A 12,752-nucleotide genomic window follows, 5' to 3' on the forward strand; every position below is an offset into this window, starting at 1 on the left:
AGGACAGTAAATTTTGTTACATTTTATTTAAAGAAAAATATTGTCATAATTTTGACCAGAAAGATAAAGAACTGTAAAGATGAAGGAAAGTGACTAAATTGAGGGATGTTACAACTTTCCTATAGGTAGAAAATACTCAATTAAAAGTTTTCTCTAGCCATCTATCTTGTTTTACCTCTTGGGAATATTTGAATGAAAGGTGACCAAGATAGTATATGATGGCTCTGATATGCATGTCCTAAAACGTGCACATGACTTCTTGAGAGAGAGAGTTTAAATCCTCTAATAGCATACTTCAGGGACAGTTAAGACAATCAGTTTTACTTTTATTTTATCTCATCAAACATTTCTTTGATAATTTCTTAGAAATATTTTTATAAAAGAACTTGCTATAATAGGATTTTGTCCATAAGATTAAGAAATAGTTATTGATTTCTAAGGTTTTCTAATTACTAATATTAGGGGAGTAGTTAAATTATAGAATAACAATACCATGGAACATTATGGAACAATTAAAAAGAATAAGGTAGCAGTATGGACTGATGTAAAAAGTTCTCCAGAATAACATTGTTCAGTAAAAAACAGCAAGTTGCAGAACTTAAGGTTCTGCTTGATATTAAAAATTCTGTGTATATTTGAAAACATAGTTAAAGGTCTGGAAGGACACGTATCAAACTGCTGTCAGTGATTTCCTGGGAGGGTGGTCAAAGAGAAACTAAAAGATTCTGTATATTGCTTTCTTCTTGCAGATTTAATTGTAAAATTTTGAGATTTTGATTGTATGTTAAAAATGTAAAGGTTATATTATCAAGAACTCAGGGTACTTTTGGATATTTTAGAGTTGTATATGCTATATTGTTAGATAATATTTAAAATTTCTATCCTAAATGCATATCTACATTGAGATATTTATTTTAGAGAATCTACTTATCCTGGGCTCTAACATGTCTTATTCAATAGACTTCAGTTTCTATTGAGTACATTATTGACCCCTTAGTCACGGCTATTGTGCTTCTGTTTGTTTTTCTGGTAGTAACAAGAGAATTGCTTTGGCCCATCCTGACTCTCCTGGTGAGGACCTTTTGTTACCAAGAACATATACCACTTGCACCAGCCTGGTTTAGGCTGGGATTGCTGTGGAAGGGATAAGGGGAGTCAGGCCGTTTCTAACTCCAGTTCTGCCATCTGCCATTTACCAACTTCATGAGTGCTGGGGGAAAAAACTCAAAGAACATTGTAAAACAGGCATGATTTTTGTTTTATAATAAAATTATACCCTTTGGTTTACAGGTAAGGTCTCTACAAGCTTGGCAGCAGATGGTGGATCAGCGTCTAAGTTCCTGGCATACTGATGTTCCTCCTGTATCAAGTACTCTAGTGCCCTCTAAACATCCATTATTCACCCAATGTCAGGAGCCCTCTTCTCATCAAAATTCTGATTGGTTCATTGCTCCTGATGAGGCGCCTCAAGAGAAATCCTTACCAGAATTTCCAGACTCTGGTTTTCATTCTTCCCTAACAGACCAAGTTCACTGTTTGCAGGATTCTCTGGATTTTGAGAAAAGTTCCACAGAAGGCAGTGAAAGTTCCATAATGGGGAATTCCATTGACACAGTCAAATATGGCAAAGAGTCAGATATAGGGGATGTCATTGATGAGCACGGTGAATGGAATAAGGAAAGCTTAAACAATGAGCGGGATAATAGTCTACTTGAGCAGTATTTAACTTCAGTCCAACAGCTAGAAGATGCTGATGAGAGGACAAATTTTGATGAAGGGACAGGAGATAGTAAGCTTGACATACCTTCTTCCCCTGAAAAGTTAGATGCCTTGTCTGATGGTGCTTCTGTAGATGATACTCATGGCATATCTCCTACTTTGCAAGATGAAATCAGCCAGGCACCAGAAAATTGTAAATTAAATGCTGAAGTTCAAGGGCAACAGTCAGACGGCGATTCTAAATTTCAGGTATTGCATGTTGGTATTACGGTGTAGCATATGTGGTTGCTTGGGAGGAGAAAGCTTCTTAAGAATTTCAGTTGTCTTTTTTTTTTTGTGAAGGGGAATATCACCCCATTTTTCTTACTATTTATATACAATTTGTATTCTTATCTCATGTTTTCCTTATTTTAGAGACTGGGCTGAATCTTCATTTTGATTTTATTAGCTATTAGCTGTAATCTGTCAAACAATATTTATGTTGAAAGCTATAAGCACTTTATTTCCTAATAACTGAATTGCATCAACAGTGTTCTTGTTTTTTAATGTACTCATTTCCTTTCAAAAATAAACTAGAATATCTTTCAAGAAAATAGAAGAGTTTACCTTAAAGATATAAATAAGAGAAGTTAGAGTTTTTTTGTATGTGAGGAAATCAATTATGCAGTGAGGAATGCAACTTGTTAAAGTGAGTGTAGATGACAAATATAAGGACTGTGAACTATAGAAATTTTTCCAGGCTCCTTGGAATAAGAACATATATTTTTAAGCCTTTTGTCCTCCCTTATGAGTCAAGAAAAGCCTTCTTATGAGCAAATAGGGAGAAAAGGTAAGATTATAGGATTTTTCAGAGGAAATGAATATAATTGTCTCATGGAAAACTTTAATGCCATCTGTCAGTTTTAACATATGAAGTAAAGTGTTCCATCTGGAATTAAAATCAAGCTTACTTAAAGAGGCATGACTAGAATATCTCTTAGATGTGGAGAAAGCAGATGCTAGGCTCCATTTGCTTGGAATAATGTCACAGCAGACATTATCTTTTCATTTTCAGTGCTTTTTTACCCTACAGATAAGCATTTATGTGCCAACTTCCTTGCCAGAAATTAACGTATGTTAATCTTCTCTGACCCTGCATTATATTTGCTTATATATTTCAGCAGAAGGTCCATGGCCATTTATTTCATTTTTTGACCTCTGCTTCACAATGAAGAACATTTAAAATAATATTAATGGTAGAATATGACTTTTTAAAAGGACTATTTTCTATCCAAATCTCTGGAAAAGTGCCACATTTGGAAGGCAGTTTAGTGGTGGTTAAAAAAAAAATAAACCTCACTTATTTCTTGTTAAGAAGAATATATATCTGTAACTTCAGGAAGAAATGATAATATTGTGTTGAATGTTATTGATGGGTGCATTTGCAAATCAAGGAAGCTTAATAAATTAATCCTTGAGAATGTTGTAGTTTCATTGAACAGCATATATCTGATTTCCCCTAATCTTTGGACATACAACTATTTAAAACTATGGCAATACTTAAGTGTTCTAAATTTAGGTGCTAAATATCTATTCATTTTTCTGTTACAGTCACTAGATCCCTTTCTTCAAAGTTATATAAAATAAAAACTTATGATCCTTCAAGAATAAAGTTGGGGATTACATGTTATACTTTGCTGATAGCTAGAAACATTTCTCCAGTATGGGTAAGATGTATTTTTCTTGGTTTATAAATATGTAGCACTCAGGTTGAAAAGAGTTGGATTTCATTCTCAGAAATTCAGAGTCTCTTGAAAAGGAGATATTTTCTGTCTCTTATAAATGAAACAGCCGTCTTACATTCAAATTTTCCGTACTGAAGCATGTGTAATGTTGAATGCACATTAAATAAAAATAGAATTTTTTACTTTTTGAATAATGCTAATTATCTTTTATGAATGATTTTTAATTTCTTCTTAAATATACCCTATTTTTCTATTTTACAGTTAAGTGCCTCATTTGCTGCCCATAGTTAGAAAAAACTACTTGCACTGCACTAAATACCAAAGTGCTGATTTATGGTACATTAATTTCTCATAAAAGTCCCTAAAATGTCGTGGTTCAGTATTGCCTAAGTAGGTTTCTGCTGATATCTTCTCCCTCTTTTTCTAAGAAATGGCACAATACAACTAAATTTATTTGAATATTAGCGTTTGTCAGCAAGATTTCCTTTTTTACCTTTGCTTTGTTTTTCTAGCTGATAAATAATATTAGTATACTTTTATTTTAAAATTGACAGTGTATGGTAATGGTTAATATTCTGCTCTTCATTAGATTTAACTTTTCTAGTGTTTTAAAGTGGAAGAATAATCAGTTGCTCCCTACTGAACCATATAGATTATTTTGAATGTAGATAGAATGAAAATAATGTAAATTAGAATGCAGGAAAATTGTGGCATAGACAATATATTTTAATAAGTTTACAGTGTAATTTAAAATAACTTATGTAATTAAGTAAGATATTGGTGTTATGTCATGGCTATTCATTGGTCTGGCTAAAGAGAGAATGAGTCTAGTAAAGTTTGGGAAGTTGAGCTTTAACATGGTCTTTGTGTTTTTTCTTATAGGAGAGGATTAGTTTAGCTGTGTTATTTTAGTTCGTATCAGTTTTCTTGATATATAGAAAATTCAATATATCAACGAGATATTCCTCCAGAAGCACAGCATCTTACCATGTGAAAATTGGAAGGAATCTTAGCAATTATCTATTCTAATCTCATTGTTTTAAGGATGAAAAGGTATAGAGAATTAAGTGACTTGCTGATGTTATAGCTAGTTAGTAGTAGTAAACTGTGAAAACTTAAAAAGTTATTGTATTCCAAAATTTATTATTACACACTATTAATTATACATTTAGTGAGTCAGTAGGAAAATCTTTGCATATTTTTCATTCTCTTTGAAAGAGGAAAAAAGACGGACAGAGCTAGAATCCTACCACTTGAATCAAAATTGCTTGTAGATAATGACTAAGTTGTTCAGAAGTCTGAGTAAATTTTCTCTAAGAAATGTGATATCATTAAAATCATTTTTTAAAGATTTTATTTATTTATTTGAGAGAGAGAGAAAGAATGAGAGAGAGAGAGCATGAGAGGGGAGAGGTCAGCGGGAGAAGCAGACTCCCTGCCGAGCAGGGAGCCTGATGTGGGACTCTGTCTATCCTGGGACCCCAGGATCACGACCTGAGCCGAAAGCAGTCGCTTAACCATTTGAGCCACCCAGGCGCCCATTAAAATGGTTTTTAAAGAGAACTTCTAGAGATTAAAAATTTAAAAGACTAATTGCATCTGGAATCCATTTATTTCATGTCAAGAAGTATAACAGGTTGCTGAGATATCTAAAATTTTCTAGTGAAATCCCGAGTTTGTTTATATTTCTTCTTAATTTTACAGAACAACAGATGTCAGAGTTTTAACTCTCTTGATGTGCAGAAATGTCCAATTATGACAGTTGATATAAACACAATATAGTTTGGTTCTATAAGCTTAATTATGAAAGGCCTCATAATATGCATGTTTTAGGAAAATATTTAGCCACACACTGGTTTGCATATATGCAGATAACTTTATTCTTGAATAATGTGGGTGCCATTCTTGAGTGTGGACTTTTATTTTTGTTTTGGGTTATTTTAAATATGTAAACTATGTAATAGTATTTTCCTGTTATCTACTTAATGCAAGTCTAGTTCCACTTTTTGTAAGTATTTTCAGATATAATATGAGCTTAAGATATTATACTATCTCCTTGTTACTTTTTTTGGTGCAGATTCTTAGAATTGGATTTATAACAATATAAACTATAAAACTTTTTTTTTCTGGAGTGAAGATGGCATATAGAACATGAGTCTGATCAGTTTCCCATTCATAAAAGAAAAGACTTCATTTTTAATGTATATTTTTATTTTGCCATGTATCTTATTAATGACATTTATTATATTGTAATGTTTTAACTTTTAAATATATGATCCCTTTATTCATAAAGTAAAACAAAAAGGGTCTGTAAGGAACACTTAAATATTTTTAGTGATATTGCTTACACTGATCAAACCTACAGTGCCATATTAAAATTAAACGCCAAGTAAACAAAACAGTTCTCATAACCTTAGAGTGAAACAGATAATTGTCTTTTTAAAATGAGGTGCTTTTTATTTGTGAATGAGTGGAAATCATATTACATTTTAATTCCTAAATTGATTTTAGTAGATAGCAGGAATCTCTGTGTAGTGGCTTTGTTCATTTTCTAATTCAATTTCTTTGAGTATTTTGTAATAATTTTAATATTAACAAAAAGAGTTTAAAAGTAAATTTATTTTTAGATTTCTCTTTAATTTTGTTTTAGAAATAGATGATTTAAAGTGGTTATGGTCTGTTTTATGAAGGCTAAATATTTTGTATTATATTTAATTTGTATTTAATTTGTATTTGAGTCTAATTCTAAATAAAAAGTTTGTACATTTGTTTGAGTGATTAGTCTATTTATTATAGTGGTTAGTAGTAATGGTTGTTACTCATTGTGTTTGCAATTAATGGGTAATTAAAATTCAGAACAAATTGCAGATAGAATTCCAAGGAAGTTCCAGAGTGTTGTTTTATAAATGAGTTTACAATAAAATAGTCCTAGCCTTATAATAGATATGAAATGAAAGAATGGTAATTTAGTAGTTTTATCTGGTATAGATTTTATTACTTCCAGGTGATGGGTAGAGAAGAGCAGATATCCCTCACAGAGCACAGATGACACTGTCAGGTACTGTTGAAACTGGGTGCTGAAAGTTAGGGAGTGAATGAGTAAATAGAGCACAAGCCTTCTCATTTGACCCAGTTGGGACCTATAGTTTGTTGGTGTTATGGACCAAATTGTATCCCCCGCTAAAATTTATAAATTGAAGCCCTCCCAATGTGACTGTGTCTGGAGATAACTACTTCAAGGAGGTAATTAGGGTTAAGAAAGGTCATAAAGAAGGGGTCTTAATCCAATAGGACTGGTATACCCTAGTAAGAAGAGGAAGAGACACAAGATATTCTTTGTGTGTGCCTAGAGGAAATGCCACTTGAGGACACAGTGAGAAGGCAGCCATCTGCAAGCCAGGAAGAGAGAGCTCAACAAAGCAACCATGCTGAGATCCAGATCTTGGACTTCCAGTCCCTAGAAATAGGAGAAAATAAATTTTTATTGTTTAAGCCACTTAATCAATGGTATTTTGTTATGGCAGCCTGAGCATACTAGTACAGTTGGTTAATCAAAATATTGATTAGGGCAGGGAATCCCAAATTAATTATATACCTTAAAAAATATTTATTGAGGGGTGCCAGGGTGGCTCAGTGGCTTAAACCCTCTGCCTTCAGCTCAGGTCCTGATCCCAGATCCTGGGATCGAGCCCCGCATCGGGCTCTCTGCTTGTCAGGAAGCCTGCCTGCTTCCTCCTCTCTCTCTCTTCCTGCCTCTCTGCCTACTTGTGATCTTTGCCTGTCAAACAAACAAATAAATAAATAATATCTTTAAAAAAATATTTATTGAGATATAAATGGCATACAGTAAACTTCATGTATTTAAAGTGGACAATTTGAGGGGTGTCTGGCCGTCAGAGTATGTGACTCTTGACCTCAGGGTTGTGAATTCAAGCCCCACATTGGGCATGAAGCCTACTTAAAAAAATAAAGTGGACAATTTGATAAATTTTGACTCATACATGCCCATAAAACAATCAAAGTAATCAAGATAATGAACATATTTACCACCCTTGAAAGATTCTTCATTTCCTTTATAACCCCTCTTATTTGTATGGTTTCTTTTACTCAGCATAATTATTTGGGATTCATCTGATATTTCAGTCCTTTTCCTTGCTGAGTAGTATCCCATTATATATATTTGCTGGAATTTTTTTTCAAATTTAAAATTTTTTTAGCTTTATTGAGAAGTGTTGACATACTGTGTAAGTTTAAGGTTTATAGTATGATTCTTTGATATATGTATATATTATAAAATGTTTGCCACAATAACATTATTTAACATATCCATCACCTTATCTAGTTTTATAATTGTATGTGTTCAGAACTTTTAAAATCTACTCTCTTAGCAACTTACAAATTTTATGGTATCAGGTCTTATGTCTAAGTCTAATCCATTTCAAGTTAATTTTTGTGAGTGGTATAATTTGGAGATCCAGTTTCATCCTTCAGCATATGAATATTACGTTTTCCTAGTACCCATTTATTGAAGAGAATTTCCTTTCCCTATTGGGTATTCTTTGCTCTGTTGTCAAATATTAGTTGACCATATATGCATGGGTTTATTTCTGAACTCTTGACTCTGTTCTATTGGTCTATGTGTTTGTTTTTATGCCAGTATCATACTGTTTTGGCTACTGTAGCTTTATAATATAGTTTTGAAATGCCATCAGAATCTTGATAGGGATTGCATTGAATCTATAGATGGCTCTGGGTAGTACAGAGCTTTTAAGTATTAATTCTTCCAATCCATGAACACAAGATTCCTTTCCATTTGTGTCTTCCTCAATTTCTTTCATCAATGACTTAGTTTTCGGTGTAAAGATCTTTTACCTCCTTGGTTAAATTATTCTTAAATATTTTACTTTCTTTTTTAAAAAAGATTTTATTTATTCATTTGACAGAGAGAGAGAGAGAGAGAGAGAGAGAGAGAGACAGCAAGAGAGGGAACACAAGCAGGAGGAGTGGGAGAGGGAGAAGCAGGCTTCCCGCAGAGCAGGGAGCCCTTGATTCCAGGACCCTGGAGTCATGACCTGAGCCAAAATCAAGAGTCAGACACTCAACAAATTGAGCCACCCAGGTGCCCCATCTTTTCTTGTATTTTAAAAAATTTCTTGGAATTAAAAACTGCCTTATTTTTTTCAGTCCCAAGACCAGCTATATCCCCACTCTTATTTTTTCCAGGTGCTCCACTAGATCTGCTGTACACATTTAAGAAGATTTCCCCAAATAGTTTCACAAGTCTGATCATCTATCAGTTATCACTCCCTCCCTGCCATACCTCTTTTGCCCCTTTATTCTGCTCCTTATAGATCCTTCTGCTCTGATGTTCCTTTTAAAATTTTTTTAAATTAGGTTTTTACTTATTTAATTTATAAAGATTTTATTTATTTATTTGACAGAGAAGGAGACAGCGAGAGAGGGAATAAAAACAGAGGGAATGGGAGAGGAGAAGCAGGCTTCCTGCAGAGTGGAGAGCCCGACTCGGGGCTCAACCCCAAAACCCGGCAATCATGACATGAGCCGAAGGCAGACGCCTAAAAACTGAGCCACTCAGGTGCCCCTAAATTAAAAAAAAAATTTAAAGATTTTATTATTTGAGAGAGAGAGGGAGGACAGGTAGAGGAGGAGCAGAGTGAGAGGGAGAAGCAGACTCCCCACTGAGCAGAGAGCCCAAAGCAGGGCTCAATCCCAGTACCCTGGGATCATGACCCCAGCTAAAGACAGATGCTCAATTGACTGAACCACCCAGCTGCCCCTAAGTTAAATTTTAAAAATTTGAATATAGTTGACAGAATTCTGAGAACTGTTTGCTGCATCCCATAAGTTTTGGTATTTTGTCTTTATTTTCATTTGTCTCAAAATATTTTTTATATCCCTTTAATTTCTTATTCATTGGATGTTCAGAAATGTGTTTAATTTCCATGTATTTGTGAATTTTCCAGTTTCCCCTCATTACTGTTTTGTAATTTAATTTTATTGTGGTTGGAAAGATAATTGATATAATTTCTACCTTCTTTAATTTGTTGAGACTTGTTTTGTGACCTAATATGATCTATCCTAGAAAATGTTCCAGGTGCCCTTGAGAAAAATGTGTTCTGCTGCTATTGGATGGAATGTTCTGTATGTGTCCGTTAGATCCATTTGGTCTGTAGCGTTGTTCAAATCTGCTATTCCCTTATTGATTCTCTGTCTGGATACTTTATCAATCGTTGAGAATGGAATATTAAAGTCTCCAAATATTATTGCTCTGTTTTTCTCTTTTTAGTTCAGATAGTATTTGCTTTATATATTTATATAGTATATCTGATATTTATCTGTATAATATCTAATATTTGTATCTAATTATTTACAACTGTACTTCTTGATGAATTGATCTCTTTATCATCACATACTGACCTTTAAAACTATTAGAATAGTGCCCAAAGACTGAAGTTTTATTATATGAACATTTTATCCCCAAAATTTCAAGTAGGATGTCAGGGCAATCTTAGGATAGAGTGTGGATTATGACAACTGAATCTAAGTATTACAGGTGTATGACATAAATCCACTGAAGAGGCGTAAGAAAAAGGGAAATGACCTAAGTGACTTTGGAAAACTTTTGAGTGGATAGTTCCATTTGGGCTGCTATAACAGAATTCCAGGGATGGAGTGGCTTATAAACAGCATAAATTTATTTCTCACAGTTCTGGGACTGAGAAGTCCAAAATCAAGGTACCAGTAGGTTTGGTGTCTGGTAAGGGTAATTTTCTGATTCATAGATGGCCATTTTCTTAGTGTGTCCTTGCATGGTGGAAGCAGTGAAGGAACTCTCAGGTGTCTTAAGCAAAATAAAGGAACACACGAAGAAAGTCCCACACAAGGCAGAAAGCCCAGCACAAGCTGTGAGTACTCTTTCATCTCTTGGTAAGCTAGGCTAAGGCGGTATGTATGAAGGACAGCTTGCATGAGACTGCCTTTCTCAGCAAAAGCAATTAAGGTTAAATGAGGTCATAAGGGTAGGGCACTAATCCAATGAGACTGATATCCTTATAAGAGGAGGAGGGGATAGAGAAACAAGATGGGAGTGAAGATGGAGGTGTTTCAGAGGACACGGGCTACCAAAACTTCCCTGTGGCTGGCTATGTTCTGGATTGCCAATCAGGCCAGGTGGTTTGAGGACTATGTCATACAGCACAAGGGGGAGCTGTGGCCCCCTGAGAAGGAGGACCAGCATGGAGAGCTGGAAGCATTCAAAGACAGGATATAAAGTAGCAGGAGAAGAAGCTCCTTTGCACTGCCCAGCAGAACTCCTGAGGCCTCCAGGTACTTGAGTTCTAGCCCCTCTACCTGCATTGGCATGTGTGTGTGTGTGCGCACGCTTTATCGCGCATGCACACACACACAGACAGTTCCTTAAATTAAAAAAAAAAAAAGAAGAAGGAAACAAAAGGTATATATCTCCAAGGCAATAAGAAAGCTCTCACAAGGAACTGAATCAGCTCGCACCTTGCTCTGGGACTTCTAACTTTCAGAACTGTGAGAAAATAAATTTCTGTTGTTTAAGCCCCCCAGTCTATGGCATTTTATTATAGCAGCCTGAACAGACTCATACAGGCACCAAATTCCTCTTCCTTCTAGTCTCCTATCTTTGGCAACATCTTCTCATGGTTCATGGTGTTTTGGGAATAGAGTGGTTGGTACCTAACCTGACAGTAGTCACTTATTTTGAACAATGGTTTAAGGGGGTTGGGGGCCCAAATTTTAGTCACTTGTTCAGAGGGTTCAGAAGCAAAGTAACTGAATCAGGAACTGACATGGGCTCAGGAGTGCTTGTGCCCCAAGCTTCTGCCATCAGAGATGGAGCCAGGTTGCTGGTAAATACCCACCAAATTAACTTCATCAGAAACTGGCTTAATTTGCTTTTTTGCTTATCTAACTCTCAGACCCATGTGTTGTTAGAGAAATAAAATTGAGTAACATTAGCATCAAAACTTTTTTGCAGATAGGTCAGAAAAGAACAGTTCCTTTGGTTTTATATCATGACATACAAACCTTCTGTCTTCATTTTTATCAAGCTCTCAAAGTTTGATTATCATAAATGTAGTATTCAGAAATTCCTTATGCCATGTCATAACCTGAGGTAAGGAATTTAATCGAAGAGATTTGGGACACTGTGCTAGGGAACTTTTATTTGTTATTTCATTTATTCCTAAGTGCAGATACTGTTGCCCCTAACTTACAGTTGAGGAATTGAGCCCAGAGAAGTTAAATCATTTGCCTAGACTGGCACTGCTAGTATGAAGTAGAGCTGTGTGTCAGCCCCAGTCAGGCTAAGATCCAAATTTTTTGTATGATAGTATTTTTCATTAGGAGTGTGGTGACTTTGCAGTCAGAGTTATTTGAAGTGATACGCAGTTATCTAGTAGTGATAGGCAGGCCTCCCTGGTCCTGGTCACTGTTTTTTGTGGCCAAAATGACTGTATATAGGTAAGATGACTCAAGTGCTTCAGGATTATGAGTGCCTGTGGGAGAAAGGGCTTATCAGGGATCACTAATGTGGTCCAAAACCATGACTTAGAAGTCAGCATTTCCTGTTTAAGTATTTGCAGCTTACCAGGCAGCCAAACTGTAAAAGATAGGTGATGGGGTGTCTGGGAGATAGGACTGAGAGCACAAATTTATCATATGGGGATCTTCTTCTAGCAGAGGCAATGGAAGTCACCTTTTATGAACAGGCCTTGGAAGGCTGACTTTCTCCAGGAAGGAGAATGAAATGGTTACTCCAGAAGAGTGGGCCGTTATGTAGAAACTGCTTTTCTTCCATCCGCCTGGTCACCCATGCATGTAGTTCTCCCACGAAAACATCTGAATAAGCACGTAGAGTCCATTGTGGTCAGTAAATGTAAAAATAATTAATGTTAGTTGCAATTTGTATTAATTCTTCCTCAACCTTGAGATAATAGTCTGGGGCAGGTCTATTTTTAGAGTCTGTGTTTTGTTGGGATAAATTCCATTAACCCCACTGTGCACTGAAGAGCACAGAGCAGCCCGCAATCCCTTCCGGCTTCCTGAGCAGGTCCTATATCTGTCTTCCAAGGTCTCCTCTCAGTTTCTGAATTTCACATAGCCATAGACGTTCTACCGCTTAGAAGATCGTCCAAAATAGGATAACCCAGATTTGGGGGATGGGAGAACGTATGCATGCATTTTTGTCAGACCTATGTTACGTACAGGGAGAGTAAAAGGAACGAGGCTGTTTTAAGAGCAAATAGAGTAAGCCGACTA

At 35.4% G+C, this 12,752-nt stretch overlaps 1 protein-coding gene across 2 annotated transcripts in view; it reads left to right on the plus strand.

Moving 5' to 3' along the window:
* The window catches only part of CEP97 (centrosomal protein 97), a 47,855-nt gene extending 44,823 nt beyond the window's left edge, over nt 1-3,032 (plus strand). For both annotated transcript variants that reach the window (XM_080799979.1, XM_080799980.1), the window contains one exon: nt 1,291-3,032. In XM_080799979.1, the coding sequence (XP_080656105.1) occupies nt 1,291-1,995 (705 nt within the window). In that variant the 3' untranslated portion in view covers nt 1,996-3,032. The remainder of the gene's footprint in view (nt 1-1,290) is intronic.
* Nucleotides 3,033-12,752: the final 9,720 nt, after the last annotated feature.

This window comes from Martes martes, assembly GCF_963455335.1.
Source record: "Martes martes genome assembly, chromosome: 1".
Classification (NCBI taxonomy): domain Eukaryota; kingdom Metazoa; phylum Chordata; class Mammalia; order Carnivora; family Mustelidae; genus Martes; species Martes martes.